At 45.9% G+C, this 16,535-nt stretch overlaps 1 protein-coding gene across 1 annotated transcript in view; it reads right to left on the bottom strand.

Moving 5' to 3' along the window:
- The window catches only part of ACTR10 (actin related protein 10), a 34,164-nt gene extending 18,536 nt beyond the window's left edge, over window positions 1-15,628 (bottom strand). Inside the window, exons 1-6 of the mRNA XM_040411288.1 lie at window positions 15,480-15,628; window positions 12,950-13,022; window positions 11,407-11,489; window positions 2,290-2,398; window positions 1,673-1,780; window positions 1,230-1,297 (exon numbers count right to left, since the gene is read on the bottom strand). Of these exons, the coding sequence (XP_040267222.1) occupies window positions 1,230-1,297; window positions 1,673-1,780; window positions 2,290-2,398; window positions 11,407-11,489; window positions 12,950-13,022; window positions 15,480-15,556 (518 nt within the window). The 5' untranslated portion in view covers window positions 15,557-15,628. The remainder of the gene's footprint in view (window positions 1-1,229; window positions 1,298-1,672; window positions 1,781-2,289; window positions 2,399-11,406; window positions 11,490-12,949; window positions 13,023-15,479) is intronic.
- Window positions 15,629-16,535: the final 907 nt, after the last annotated feature.

Here is a 16,535-nt window from a genome sequence, read left to right as displayed (position 1 = left end):
CCATGGATAAGTTCACATGTTCAGGATCTGAGGAAGATACTGCTCTTAAAGGGAACCCGTCACCTCCCAAAACCATCCCAAGCCGCCAGCAGTACCTGCGTGTAGCCAGCAGTGTGTTTCTGATGATGCCTTTCTTCCTGAAGGCAGATGCAGCAAAAGTACTGAAAACGTTGTTTTATCCTCTGCCCCGAGCGCTTCTCTGCACATGCTTGAAGTCACGGTAACCACGACCCCTTCCCTGCCCCTTCGCTGTGACTGACAGCTGTCTGTTCGGCAAAGCTAGCCGAACTCTCTGCATAAGCGCTGTCAGTCACAGCGAAGGGGCAGGAAGGGGTCGTGGTTACCATGACTTGAAGCAAGGAGGCCGCTGCCCCCTTGACTTCAAGCATGTGCGGAGAAGCGGACCAGGCAGGGGATAAAACAAAGTTTTCAGTACTTTTGCTGCATCTGCCTTCAGGAAGAAAGGCATCATCAGAAACACACTGCTGGCTACACGCAGGTACTGCTGGCGGCTTGGGATGGTTTTGGGTGGTGACAGGTTCCCTTTAAATCCTTATCAAATCTGTTGTCACTCCTTATCCAATGCAAATTAATTTAGAAGTCTATACCCTATTCATATGCAGTGGAAAAAAAAAATCCATGTAGGATAAGGCTACATCGCTCATTTGTTCGTATCGGAAAAGCAGGGGGTTAGTCTCAACAAATGACAATAAGGCTAAGCCTTGTGAGGATCCACCGGCACATCCGCAGCAGAAATCCAAAAGAAATCCTCCGACCCTCTGAGAAATACACTCTGGATTTGCTCATGGCCATGACTGCAATGTAGTAATGTTGGGGAAGTTTTGTGTGATCGCTCCTAGAGCACTAACAGGCGATTTGCCAACAGGTCCGCATTGACAGAAAGGGCTGTTCAGATGGGACCAACCCTTCAAATGGGTTGGCCCATCTCACACATTGGTGGCATATCGCTAGGATAGGCCACCAATGTCAGATAGGTGTGGATCCCAACCTCTGGGACCCAAACCTATGTCCAGAACGGGGCTCCCAAAGCGAAGGAAAGCACACCACACATGCATGGCGAGCACTTCTAATGGAATTCCCAAAAGAGCAGAGTGAATTTGCTCAGCTATTTTTGACACTCCCTAGCTCCCACAGGTTAGGTGGTTACACATGTATGGCCAGGAAAAAAATATCTGGATGTGACCAAAGCTTCATATGTCAATACTTACTTGTGAATAGCTTTTCCACCCAAGGGAAGAGCACCCCAACAGTTGAGGATTGGAATACCCTCATATATCTAACACGCGTTAAGGATAAAACTACTGCAAACTTAACAATCCATAACCAGTGCCCCCAGCCACTAGTTCCCAACTCTAATTATTAAAATTAAAGAAGTGGTCTGACTGCTACAGACAAGACTCCACATTTACTTTTACTCCCCCCATTATGACCAAAGTTTTTTCCAAATGCCCTATGGCAGCACTGAATAGAAAATGGACACCAGTCAATGGGTCCACTCATCAGTAACAGCTAACCGCAGGGGTCTCAGGAGAAGGACCCCTTGCAATAAGAAAGTCCCTGGGAGGTTTAGATATTTGATCCTATAAATTACTGGAAAAGAAAGTTGCTTTTCAGCAAAGAAACTTATACAGCCACAGAGAAAAGAGGATACAGGCAGGACAAGGGTCTCTCGATATCCACAGTCCAAGACCATTGCAGAGTTGATTCCAAGTGTCATCAGAGACATCAGGTGTCCTGGTGCAAACAGCACAGATGGAACCTGCCAAAGAAGACGAGACTGGTTACTTAAGACGATGCTACTAATAGAACAATACTGCAATCCGTTCACATCTATGTCGCCTTTCACGATTTTCTGTTCAGTCAAAGAAGTAGAAAACTGAAAAGGACAGAGGGCTGGATCCGTCTCACACCAACAGTGCCCGATGGACTCCACTGACTGATAAAGGTCCATTGTGATGTCCGCGTATTCTTCTCGTCAACTATGACGTAGCCTGCAACGGAGGCTTGTCCATGGGGTGTTTCTGATACAGAGCGCAGCCCCATTCAATGTGGACAGGGCCTTTAAAATCACACAAAGCTTTATTGCTAAAATCGTCACGATACCTGGGCTCGCTGCAAACCAAATCCAGACGGCATAACGCTTGTTATATACACATGTTCATTATTAGCCCCGTAAACCGCAGCCACTCCCCAGTGACGCCTGTAAAACAAGTGTCCTTTTCCCGGCCAGTCTGCGGCTGAATGTCACAACCTTGTGAACTTTCCTACCTCGAAATACTTGAAAAGAACCCGCGTCAAAGTCTCCCTGAAGTGGGAAGGAGAAAGTACGGATTCTATCAAGACAACGCGGCGGTCACGGGGATTCACCAACAAGTGCCTGGAAAAGAAAAAACTGAGGAGTTAAATGGGTTGTCCCACGAAAAATATTCTACAGCTTTCAAACCAGCACCTGGATTGGAATACTTTTGTAATTGCATGTAATAAAAAAATTTGTATAGTCAGTGAGTTATTCAATAACATGTATCTGTATAGCGCCACCTGCTGTTTGGTTTTTCTTATTTTTGTCCGACTCACTGAAAAGGACGCACATGCTCAGTTTCATCGTTCCACTGCCTCCTGAGCTGTGATAGGGAGAGCTGCAGAAGAAAGGACACGTCCCCTTAATATAAATCTAGCAGAGCAATTGGAGCAATGAATGGGGAGATCTCTGGATCCATGTGAGGTACAGGACTGGATCTGGCTTTGTTAGGAAGAGGTTGTCATGTGATGTCTGATTTTCAATTTTTTACATTAATTGTGGCATAACCCCTTCAAGACACGTTTAGGTTAGGCTGGAATTGCACATGCAGTTCATGTTGCAGTTTTTGTTTTAACCTAACCCAGGGCCAGATATAAAAGACAGGAAAATTATCAGTCTTTCCTTTATACCGTTCTTTCTTTAAGGACCCACTCCTGTCTTTGGCTCAGACAACTGTAGTCACAGCAGCCATGAAAGTGCAAAGTGTGAAAAGAGCCTTACTAACTCGCTTCAATTTCTTCTGCTGTAATATATATATATACACACACACATAGTACAGACCAAAAGTTTGGACACACCTCATTCAAAGAGTTTTCTTTATTTTCATGACTATGAAGGCATCAAAACTATGAATTAACACATGTGGAATTATATACATAACAAACAAGTGTGAAACAACTGAAAATATGTCATATTCTAGGTTCTTCAAAATAGCCACCTTTTGCTTTGATTACTGCTTTGCACACTCTTGGCATTCTCTTGATGAGCTTCAAGAGGTAGTCCCCTGAAATGGTTTTCACTTCACAGGTGTGCCCTGTCAGGTTTAATAAGTGGGATTTCTTGCCTTATAAATGGGGTTGGGACCATCAGTTGCGTTGAGGAGAAGTCAGGTGGATACACAGCTGATAGTCCTACTGAATAGACTGTTAGAATTTGTATTATGGCAAGAAAAAAGCAGCTAACAGTCTATTCAGTAGGACTATCAGCTGTGTATCCACCTGACTTCTCCTCAACGCAACTGATGGTCCCAACCCCATTTATAAGGCAAGAAATCCCACTTATTAAACCTGACAGGGCACACCTGTGAAGTGAAAACCTTTTCAGGGGACTACCTCTTGAAGCTCATCAAGAGAATGCCAAGAGTGTGCAAAGCAGTAATCTAAGCAAAAGGTGGCTACATTGAAGAACCTAGAATATGACATATTTTCAGTTGTTTCACACTTGTTTGTTATGTATATAATTCCACATGTGTTAATTCATAGTTTTGATGCCTTCAGTGTGAATCTACAATTTTCAAAGTCATGAAAATAAAGAAAACTCTTTGAATGAGAAGGTGTGTCCAAACTTTTGGTCTGTACTAATTATATATATCAGCACTGAAAATAAAAAATGAAAATAAACGGGTGCTATGTCCTGGGGCATAGGCTAATAGCCCAAAATACAAATGGACAGCACTCCAAAGCTATAAAATATAGAAAAATGTATTCACCCATGTGGAACAAATTAGCAGCAGCAACATTTCGGCTCATCCATGGAGCCTTTCTCAAGCTTGAGAAAGGCTCTATGGATGAGCCGAAACGTTGCTGCTGCTAATTTGTTCCACATGGGTGAATACATTTTTCTATATTTTATAGCTTTGGAGTGCTGTCCATTTTTCCAAAAAATAAAAAATATAATTTTTTTTTTTTATATATATATATATATATATATATATATATATATACATATATACACACACACACATATATATACACATATATACACACACACACACACACAGACCTATATCGTCCTGCAAACTGCAGTCACTGCAGAAACTCTTCTTTAAGAGAGGTAAAGTACATGTCATTCAATCAGGGTCGGCACAAGGGAATAAACACTGCAAAAGCTATATGTGGTGGACGGTTCTGCAGGAAGAGATAAGCAGTGTCTAAGTGGCGCCGCTCATCTCTGAACGTGATAATTATACAAACATTTACCTACATGTCACTGAGAAAGATTACCATAGAAGTGTATTCTATTCTGCACAATATAATGTCTCTGCACTCCAGAAGAAATGTCATGGTGCCGAGTGATCTTAGCACAAGCATAATAATAAAAACGTAAAAATGAATATTATTAATGACAAACAGGAAAACCAAGGAAGGTCATCTGAACGTGGAGCTACAGCCAGGAAAACACTCTGATATACGACTGTGCAGAGTGCCATTTATCATCTTGCTTTACCTTTGTTGTCCGAGTGGATGTCAGCAGAGGCAGCCATCTAATCACTTGATGACTATGGGCAGCGATATGTCTGCCTCAATCCAGTCAGTAACTTTGATTTGACAGTCTCAACTTAAAGGGGCTGTGTTATATCAGAATTTGATGGCATATCACTAGGACATGCCATCAAAGTCAGAATGGTGCGGGTCTCACCTATCTCCAGAACAGGCCCCCAAAAACTAGATTTTTGTACTGTTTCTCTTCCGTTCATTGGGGGACACAGGCTTGACCTTGGGTATAGCTATTGCCACTAGGAGGCGACGCTAAGCACAAAGGTGTGAGCTCCTCCCTCCAGCTATACCCTTCCTACAGGGACTAAGCTAAATCAGTTAGTGCAAAAGCAGTAGGAGAAGCAGAAGGAAAACAGGAAAACCAAACAATGTACAAACCCAGAATCACGCAGTCCAGAAAAGGCCCGTAAAAGAGAGAATGGTGGGAGCTGTCCCCCCCAATGAACGGAAGAGAAACAGATTTTAAGGTAAGTACAAAAATTTAGTTCTCATCCGTATCATTGGGAGACACAGGCTTGACCTTGGGACGTTACAGAGCAGTCCCAAGGGTGGATCATAAACGAAGAACCTATCCAGCCAATCTGAGGACCGCTTTCTGCAAAACTCTACGCCCCAGAGAAGCGTTAAAACATGCAAAGGTGTGTACTCTGTAAAATTTGGAAAAAGTGTGTAAAGACGACCAGTTGGCCGCCCTGCACAGCTGAAGGGCCGAAGCCCCATGATGTACTGCCCAAGAGGCCCCCACTGCCCGAGCAGAATGAGCAGTAGACGCAGCCAGCCCTCGTCTCGGCCCCTCTGGAATGACGGACAGGGAATCCGTCTGCCGGAAAGATGACGTCTGGGACAGATAGATGCGAATGGCTCGTACCAAATCCAGAGTGTGGAGCGACAAGGATGAGACGGGGCAGGACAAAAGGAAGGGAGAATGATCTCTTCATTGAGATAGAATGCCGACACGACCTTCGGAAGGAAGAACTGAACAGGGCGAAGGACTTCCTTGTCCTGATGGAGGATCAGGAAAGGCGACCGGCAGGAAAGAGCTACGAGTTCCAACACCCTACAAATGGAAGTGATTGCCACTAAAAAAGGCGACCTTGTAGGACAGAAAGCCGAAGCGACACCTGCTGCAAAGGTTCAAACGGGGAAAACTGTAGAGTGCTGAGCACCAGATTAAGGATTTAACGGAGGACGGAAAGGGGGCGCAGCGTGCGCCCGGAACATGGCTCTCCGCCCAGCTGAGAATGAGAGCTGTCTCCGCCATGGCTGCCGGGCTCCGGGTGCCGCCCTGGTGATTGAGGTACGCCACAGCCGTGGAGTTGTCGGACTGAACTCGAACCGGACGTCCCCGGAGATGGTCGGTCCAATGCAGCAGAGAGACGGATCGCTCTCTATTCCAGAATGTTGATTGGGAGGGAGCGCTCCTCGCGTGACCACACACCTTGAACAGATAGATTTCCCAGCACCATCCAATGAAGGGGAAGGAAAGAGCAGTGCGACATCAGCATCGAGAAAACCAACCACCACCTGAGGGCCAGGCATGTCGGAGCAGAAAGAGACGCATGGGCCGATCCAGGGAGGCTGGGGAACAGTCCCAATTGGTTAGAATGTCTCGCTGAAGAGTCCTGTTATGGAACTGAGCATAGGGAACTGTTTCAAAGGCAGAGACCATGAGACCGCATGCAGCGACGAAGGGAAGAGGACGGGGCAACAAGGGGAGAATCTGAAGACGGAGACTGGATAGCTTCTCTAGGGGCAAGAGTACCTTGGCCTGAAAGGTGTCGAGTAACATGGCCTGAAAGGTGTCAAGTAACATGTCCAAAAAGGTTAGCTGCTGAGGTGGATAAAGACATGACTTCTGCCGGTTCAGGATCCATCCGAAGCGTTCCAGGACTATGCACAGGCTGTCCACCGTTGCCCGGAACGACGGACCATTTATCAGGATATCGTCTAAGTAAGGTATCGCCATAATCCCCCTGGCATGGAGCAGGGCCATGACCGCCACTAGAACCTTCGTAAAGACTCTGGGGGCTGTGGCCAGGCCGAACGGGAGGGCCCACAAACTGGTAGTGAAAGGGACCCACTGCGAACCGGAGAAATTTTTGATGACTGACGCAGATGGGAACATGAAGATAAGCGTCCTTGATAGAGTTGTTGCGATACCAAATTTTTGATTCGGTTTCGATACCATGAAAAAGTATTGTGATACTTGATACCACGCGAAAAAAATAAACCAAAAAAGCCACTTGCATTCCGCATTTTAAAAAAATGGCGAATCGCGCAGTTTTTATTTCTTTTTTCTGTTCCGGTGTTCACCGCATAGATTTTTTTTTTATATTTTAATAGTTTGGACTTTTCTGACGTGGCGATATGTAATATGTTTATTATTTATACATTTTATATGTGAAATTGGGAAAAGGGGGTGATTCATACTTAATTTTTTGTTTTTTACTTTTTTTTACACTTTTTATTTAATAACTATTTCCCCCATTAGGGGCTAGAACCTGGGATTTTGTTCATCCCTTGTCCTATTCACCCTGATAGAGCTCTATCAGGGTGAATAGGATCTCACACTCTCCCTGCTGCTCTGTGCACACAGCATCAGGGATGTTACCATGGCAGCCAGGGCTTCAGTAGCGTCCTGGCTGCCATGGTAACCGATCGGAGCCCCAGGATTACACAGCTGGGGTTCCGATCAGAAGCTGCCACTGCACCACCAATGAGGGGGAGGGGAGGGGACCCTGTGGCCACTGCCACTGTTACCACCTGTAGCATCAGAAATTATTTCATTCAGACATTTTCCAAAAAGTCTGCTGCCGGTAAGGGGCCGTTAGGGTTCGCTTGGAAGCATTATCTGCCCCCCCCCGAGGAGAGACCCTGATGTAAATTATTTGCCCACTCACCCATAGCTTTACTCACCCATGTAGAGGCAAAGTCCGGTCGCAGTGCTGTGCCCACTGCTTCAAAGGAGGATTTTGCAAAAGATTCAAATTTTTTATCCCCGATATCAGAGAAAGAAGCCCCATCCGCCATCGGTAAAGTGGTATGTTTTGCCAAGCGGGATACTGGCGGGTCAACTATAGGTGAGGACGACCACATCTTAGGGCTCATGCACACGACCGTTTTGCGGTCCGTTTTTCATGGATCCGTTGTTCCAAATCTGAGGTTTTTTTTTTTCTAATTTAAGTCCTCTTCCGTTCCATTATTCCACAAAACATATCCGTATGGTTTCCGTATGCAATCCATTTTTTGCAGATCGGAAACGGAAACTGTAACTTATTAATCACCAAACACATGAGCAATATAGGCTGGGCATAGCATTTCTACAGTATGGATCCTCAAAATATGGATGACATACGGATGTGTTCCATGTGTGTTCCGTATCTTTTGCGGACCCATTGACTTGAATGCGGCCTCGGACAGTGATTTGCGGAGAGTAATAAGACATGCACTACTTTTTTGCGAAACGGAAATACAGAAACGGAATGCACACGGAGTACCTTCCGTTGTTTTTGCGGACCCATTGAAGTAAATGGTTCCGCATACGGTCCACAAAAAAAAACAACTAACCGAAGCGGAGAGAAAATACGTTCGTGTGCATGAGCCCTTAGTCAAATCATCCGGAAATGGATAAAGGACATCTAAGCGTTTTGGCAAGGCAAAATGTCTATCAGGAAAATTCCACTCCTTGGAAAGAGAGGAATCAAAATCCTGGTGGTCGGGGAAACATTTGGCCGAGCGACGGGACCTCCTAAAGGAAAAAAACGCTGTAATGAGATTGTTCACCATGGAGGACAGCTTTGACGACTGACCCTCATGAGAGACAAAATCCTCATCTGAAAAGCTCTCCTCGGAACATGCCTCTTCCACAGAGGACACGTCGGAGGGAAACTCTCTGGAAAGGGGAGGCAGAGGAAACGGGAGACACAGACACCCTTATGGGAGAGGATGGTCTGGCCTGTTTAGCGGGACGGCTGCAATGGGAATGAGCCCCAGGATCCCCAGAGTCGGACTTGTCAGAGGATGGCCTTGCGGACAAAAGCCCCAGTATTTCCATAATGGCCTTGTTGGTATGGGAGACGTCCTGTACCATCCTTGACAGGGAGCTCGCCCACTCCGGCTATACCCTGGGCTGGGCAGTAGGGGCGACTGGGACAGAGCCACTTGGTGGTGGGGCAGAGCACAAGGAGCAGACGGGATCTGACTGACCGGATAGAAATTTGGAGTGGAGGAGCCTTGAGCCAGAGTCCCGCAGAGGTCCTCTTGGAGCAGAAGTTGGGCGAAGCGCAGAAAGAGCGCCAAGGATTCGCGCCCGAACACAGATGATGGAGGAGGGAGCGGAGAGAACTGCAAGCCCCGCCCCCAAAATTGAGTCAGTACCCGGAAAACGCAGGGAAGCGCAGGCCTGATCCCTCTGCTCGTCTTAAAGGGCCCCCCCAGTGTTGCGGAGCTGCCGCTAGAAGCCCCCGGCCGAACGGGGATGTCGGCCGGGTGAGAAGAACCACCGGGGAGCCGAACAGGAGTAGGCCGCAGCGTCTTCTGCCCCCCTGGCTCAAGCTGGATTAGCACCTTCAGTGTGTGGCCCCTTTCTACAGCGGAACAGAGCGGACTTGTCATGGGCGGCCGTGGTGACCCGAAGGCTGGCGGGATGCAGAGGCTTTAGGAACCTCTGGTCCTCCTTGTCTTCTGGAGACCGGGAAGGAACAGCGGGCTTGGTGACCCCTGGTCTCCCGTCTCCTGGGTGGGAGTACAGGCAGCTAGAACTGCTTGTAATCCCGCTAGAAGAAAATAAATAAAATCAAAAAAAGGAAAAGAAAATCAGCAGACCTGCAAATCAGGGAGGTCTGCCTGCTACAGACACTAAGCTAAAAACTGATTTAGCTTAGTCCCTGTAGGAAGGGTATAGCTGGAGGAAGGAGCTCACACTTTTATGCTTAGTGTCGCCTCCTAGCGGCAATAGCTATACCCATGGTCAAGCCTGTGTCCCCCAATGATACGGATGAAAAAGAGCACGGGGCATGCTCTCTATTAATTTCTATGGTAGTTCAGAAAATAAAGTCCCGTAGAAATTTATGGAAAGTGCAGCCACCACTCCATATGCTTCTATGGAACTGCAGGAAACTGCCTAGCCAGCGCTCCGCTATTTTCGGCAGTCCCAAAAGAAATGAACGGAGGGCAGCCATGCATGCGCAGCTGCTCTCCACCCACTTTGGGGTCCGTTTTAGGAGATAGGTGCGAGTCCTAGAGGTGGGACCTGCACCTATCTGACATTGGTGGCAAATCCTAGATCAGAGGTCAGCAACCTTCGGCACTCCAGCTGTTATGAAACTACAATTCCCAGCATGCTCCATACAATTCCATGAGAGTTCTGAGAATAGCATGCTGGGAGTTGTAGTTTCACAATTTCCGGTTATGAAATTCGTTCACGCTTCGTTTACTGCTAAAAGGTGAATTGCGTTATGGATTCCGTTACCACAGACCATAACGCAATTCCATGACGGAATGCATAACGGAATGCCTTTAGAGGCATTCTGTTAAAATAGAAGTCTATGGGCTGCAAAACGGATCCGTCCAGAGAGGACTCCACGGCATAACCGTTTTGCAGCCCATAGACTTCTATTATAACGGAATTCCTCTAAAGGCATTCCATTATAGAATTGCGTTATGGTCCGTGGTAACGGAATCCATAACGCAATTCATCTTTTACCAGTAAACAAAGCGTGAACGAATTTCAAAATATGAAATTCGCTCATCTCTATTTATAATTCATGTTTACAGGCAGATATCCTGACCTGCGTGCCGGTGCTGCACGGGGAACATGGCTGCTGATGGAGGGTTCTGTCCTCCATTCACTTATGCTGGTGATAGACAGATGAACTAGCGCACGCGCAGACCGCCCCCGGTATATGTGAATAGAGGCCGCTCATGGACAGAATCCTCCATCAGCGGCCATGTCCCCAGCACAGCGCTGGCATGCAGGGCCTGTCTGTAAACATGAATTAAAAGACAAGGGCAGGAAAAAAGGTAAAAAAATAAATAAAATGAGGTCAGAGGAACCTGTTTTATCTAGATGTAAGCGATATCTGTTATTGTAATGTTGCCTGTGATGATAATGAGATGTCTGCTGAAAATCTACAGAAAAGGGAGTCTTGGCCAATGTGAAAACCGCAGATTTTAGGATTTTGTTCAAAGATAGATAGATAGAGACATGGAAAAAAAAAAAAAAAAAAATCACAGATAAATATAAAATTTTATATATAATAAAATAAAATATAAAAACGTGATTTAAACGATAGGTCCCTTCCTGGTGACACCTTCCTATTAAAGGGGTTGTCACTCAGAATACAACCCCCTGGGGCAATCAGCTGTTTTTATGAGGGGAAGCAGCGGCCACCCAGGCTGATCCCCTGCAGCAGCGTTAATGCAGTACTACATGTCGACCAATCCAATGGATGGCTGTTCATGTAACACAAGGACGGGTCAAGTTTGCAAAAACGAGAGCCCAGGGGGGATATAAGTAGGGCTTCCCTAGTAAGGCATTTGGACAGGGCTGTCTTCATGTGACAGCCCCTTTAATGTTCTGCAGCACCTTACCTGAAATACAGCATGTGAATGAAGTCTATCAGGTAGGAATACAGCTCCTCCGTATTTATGTGATACTGGACAACCTTTATAGGCTGCAAAGGAAAGACAAAATAATATGAACAAATTATTCTTCATATGTTTAACAAATATCCAATAAAAATCAAAAAATATAATAACCAAACCGCAGCCAATGCCCAGTTCTAGGGCTGAAGCACACGGAAATCTCTTGGGCTCAGAGCCCGTATGGCGTCCCATGGACTCAGTAAGGGAATGTATTGGCAGCGAGTACTCCATGTGCTGCTGTCTGGCACAATGCTATTACAGGAGACAAGAAAACAGCATGGTGGGGGTGCCAGCATTTGCCATCAGGTAACCAGCGGCAGAGAGAATAACGCTGTCTGCACTACACTTCCCAGTGCAGTTTTCATTGCAGCTGTAGTCACTGAAGTCAATGGGAAGATACAAAAAAGATGCACAAACATGCAGAAAAAAGTTTAACAAAAAAAAGGCCTAAAACATGTTGTTTTTACTATACTATGTGAAAGGGCTTTATGAATGGGCCTTCATGGTCTCTGTGTTGATCCAACAAGGAAAAAGAAAAAAAAAAAAAAGAACAGGGGCAGTGATGGCTAACCTCCGGCACTCCAGCTGTGGTGAAACTACGACTCCCAGCATGCTCCATTCATTTCGAGCAAGTTTGCATTTTGGGAGTCGTAATTTTTCCCACAGCTGGAGTGCCGGACGTTAGCCATCAGAGGGATAGAAGATAAGTGTCTGATCGGCAGGAGTCTGAAAACTAGGGCCCCCTCTGATCACAAGAACAGGCCCCCCATATGAATGAAGCAGCGGTCATACATGTGTACTGCCACCCCAATCAGTTCTGAAGGGCTGCCGGAGACAGTCGAGTGCTCGTCCCACACAGCTAAATGGAGTAAAGGGCATGCATGCATCACCACCACTCTATCCAAACAGGTGCCCCCAGTATAGATAATGCCCCTCAACCGTCCCCCTAGGATTCATTATGCCCCCAGGACACCTACTCTGCACTGGAGGCAGAAGGACCCGTCACATCATGTGATCACACTGGGAGCATCAGGCCCTGCTGCCTCCAGGCGTTCCCGCTGTGACTGTGGTGAGGGGAGTATTTTTTTACATAGTGTAAGGCTCCATTCAGACGTCCGTAGAATGTGTCCGCATCCGTTCTGCAATTATCCGGAATAGGTGCGGACCCATTCATTCGCTATGGGGCAGGAATGGATGCGGACAGCACACAGTGTGCTGTCCGCATCCGCATTTCCAGAGCGCGGCCCCGGAAAAAAAAATAGAACATTTCCTATTCTTGTCCGTAATAGCGGACAAGATTAGGCAGTTCTATGGGGGTGCCGGCCGGGTGTATTGCGTATCCGCAATACATTACTGACGTGTGAATGGACCCTAACGGCCATTAGACGGGGGCTCCTCAGTCTAAATGGCCATTAAAAACAGGGCCTGTGAGTTTAAAAAAAGCCACATGAATAGTCCCATGGACTGCAATTGTTCTCAAAACGATTACCTTGGAAACGCCCGGCTTTCTTATTTCGCTCCGAATAATGCATCTTGGACCAGATTCACCGGCAAATCCACACCTACAACGGAGAAGTCTTAGTTAAGGCCGCAGCCAGTCTCGTGAGATTGCCGTTTACAACACAGAAGCACCAGCCAACATCGATTAAAGGGGTTTTACTGGGTGACCTATCCTTAGGGTAAGTCATCACTACCAGATTGGTGGTGGTCCGCATGTCCATGTTCTGGTCCAAGGACTGTTTACATCCGGTGCTTCAGCGGTGACATGGCCGCAAGCAGTACATCACCACTGAAGCCAGTCATTGGATGCAGCGGAGCATGTGACCACGCAGCATGGGATGTAAACAGTCTGGGGACCGGAACACAGAAATGCGGGAACCAGGGCGGAGGTCCGGAGAGACTGGGAGCAGGTAAGTATCAATCTCCTATTTACACAGGCAGGATGCCGGCAGTACAGGAAGTATTTTTTCCCGGAGAACCCCATACAGTCCTAGAAGCACTGCCACAGTGTTACACAGGATTGTAGAGCTTTCTACGGGCTCCTTCACACACAGTTTTGGCCCAGGCATTTGTCTGGACCACAAAAAAAACAACAAAAAAAACCACTTTCAAAAAGTGCCTAACTTGAGGCGTTTTTGCCAATATAGTGTTTTAGCACTTGGCATTTTTTGGCAGAGCTTGGCATGCCTGGCATTTTTTATGGGAAAAGTATGTATGTGCCCTCTGTAAGGTCTCTTCTTTTGTACAGCAGGATGGGAAAAAGACAGTGGTTAAAAAAAAAAAAAAGTAAAAATGTAATCAAAAAAGCAATCACATAGTCCAAATGTATTTTTTTTGCAAAAAAATTTAAATTAAATAAAAATGGAGCTTTATGTGAGAAAACAAAAAACAATGACAAAAAAAGGGAAAAAACTACCAGACGCAGAGACCCTGCAATTTGTAAAATAAAAACGCCACTGGCCCCAAAAAATGCACCTTAAGGGTGGAAAAAAAAACCTCTACAAAAATATAAAAATTTTAATAAACGCTTCAGCGTTTAATATTTCCTGTAGACTTCCATGTAATTTTATGGAACTGGTGTTTTTTTTCCTAGGGTTTATTTAGTGAGTTTTCTGTCCGGGTGTATTCCGTTTTTGGCAACGGCGGGCATCCACACCCCTTTTATTTCAATGGCTATGTGGGCACCCACTTTACATTGCAGCCTGTTCGATCCCTTTTTCATGCAGGACTGGTCCATTCAAGTCGATGGATCAGTGAAAAAAAAAAAAACTGGCATCTGGATATCGTCAGTTTGCCACCGACAGTTGCTATAGGAGATACTGTGTGTTAGTCTTCAGTGGTTCTTCACGTGAGTGAAAAAATCATCAAAAACTGCATCCACGTGGGAAAAAAATGCAAGAATTCAACAGATTTACATAAAACACTGAAGCTCTGCATGTCTTGTTTAAAAGAAAAAAAACACAGACAAAAAACAACAACCTGTGCGACCGCAGAATGCGACCAAAATGGAGATTATAAAGCAGTGATCGCAACCTGTGGAAGTCACACAGCCAGATCCTGCAGCATCATAAAGCCAAAACTAGTAGGCCTCACTTCACTGTGCATGTGCCAGACGCTGCCACAACTGATCGACAACCCCCCCACCCCACAAATCTGCAATGCCCCACAGCAAAATGTAAATATTCCACTTATGACATGGCTGCCGTACTGACACTTAAAGCGCGGTCCTTCCCGACCCCTGCCCAGTGCTACCTGTGAATAGATCTATACTCCCCCGCCCCCTCTATCGCTCGGTTCTTGCTCCCACCACTCTTCACTGGACTTCTGGTCCCAGGTCGTCACCTCCCACATGGACGTGGTCATGAGCGCTGCTGCAGCCAATGACCGGTGTCAGTGGTGACGTGTCCCCAAGGAGCACGTGACATGACGCTTGGGGACACGTCACCACCGAGGCGGACATTGGCTGCAATGGCACACGTGACCCCATCCGTGCAAAGGTGACAGACTGGAAGCAGAAGTCCAGTGAGTGGGACACAATGGGGCGGTGGCGAGCCAGTCAGGATAGATCTCTTTTATTTTAAAGGGGGAGTTCTATCTCAGACAATGGTGGGGGTATCGCTACCTATGGACCCTAAAGTGAAGGAGAACATACTGCGCATGCGCAAAGCACTCTCCATTTACGGCTATGGGAGTTCCAAAAAGAGGATCAGAGAGCGCACAGAGCCGCCTCTCCATTCACCTCCATGGGGCTGCTGGAATAGGCGAGCCAGTAGTGCGCCCCCTACCCTTTCTGGAGATAGGTGCAGGTCTCCCACCTAACATTGGTAGAGTATCCTAGCAACACGCCATCAATGTCTGACAGTGGAAAACCCCTTTAATTCTACATTTTATCAATGCAAAGCCATAGACAGCTCTAATTCAGTGCAGACAAGTCGTATATAGAACTCTATGGTGCTGCAGTCCTCCAGCAGTCTGCAGGGCCCAGACGCCAGGCCGGAGAGGAAGGGACCGGGACTCACTTGGTGAACGCCTCCCCCAGGTCTATGACCACGGCCGTCTTCTCTCCCCCGCTGCCCAGACCCTCGTACAGCGGCATCTCCGAGACCACAGGCCGCCGCCTCAGCTGCTCACTGACTGACTGATAGGGGCGGGGCGTGTCAGGACTGGGGTCTTTCCACTAGAAAGGGGCGTCTGATACAATGCCTGTCTAAAACTGTCTTTTACAACGCATGCGCGTCACTACCACAACCAAGTGTATGAAATTATTATATAGAGATGTGTTGTAGGGTGTAATTGTACCACTGAAATATATAGCACCTCATGTATACTGCAACCTCTGCCTGTTATAGACAGTGTGGGGAATACTGGATTTGTATCTCTGTCTATCTATCTCATATCTATCTATCTATCTATCTATCTAGTATTTATCTATGTATGTATGTATCTATCTATTATCTATCTATCTATATCTATCTATCTATATCTATCTCTCTATTATCTATCTATCTATCTATCTATCCATTATCTATCTCTCTATTATCTATCTATCTATTATCTATCTATTTATCTATTATCTATCTATTTATCTATTATCTATCTATTTATCTATTATCTATCTATTTATCTATCTATTATCTATCTATCTATTATCTATCCATCTCATATCTATCTCATCTATCTATCTATCTATCTATCTATCTATCTATCTATCTATCTATCTATTATCTATCTATTTCATATCTATCTACCTTACTAATGTGTCTCCAAACAATTATTGAACACTCCTTAGATGTCACAATTAGTACAACTACAGTCAATGATCGGTACAAAATATTTTTTCTGATGATTTTCAAGGAATTCAGTGGATCATTTCCATTACCTGGCTTGAATGCAAGAATTATCTTCCTATTATCAGTATTATTATAGGCCACATATTGGCTGGCTTGATAAAAATGCACATTTTCTCCGGGCTAGGGCAGTCTGTGAATTTGAAATATTGATGCACTTCCTAAAATACCGTATGCTCGGCTTTGTTTTATAATAGGATGGGATTTCCAAACGGTGGATCCGTGATG

The sequence above is a fragment of the Bufo bufo genome, chromosome 11, assembly GCF_905171765.1.
Source record: "Bufo bufo chromosome 11, aBufBuf1.1, whole genome shotgun sequence".
Lineage (NCBI taxonomy): Eukaryota > Metazoa > Chordata > Amphibia > Anura > Bufonidae > Bufo > Bufo bufo.
This window is presented reverse-complemented; position numbering and strand designations above follow the sequence as displayed.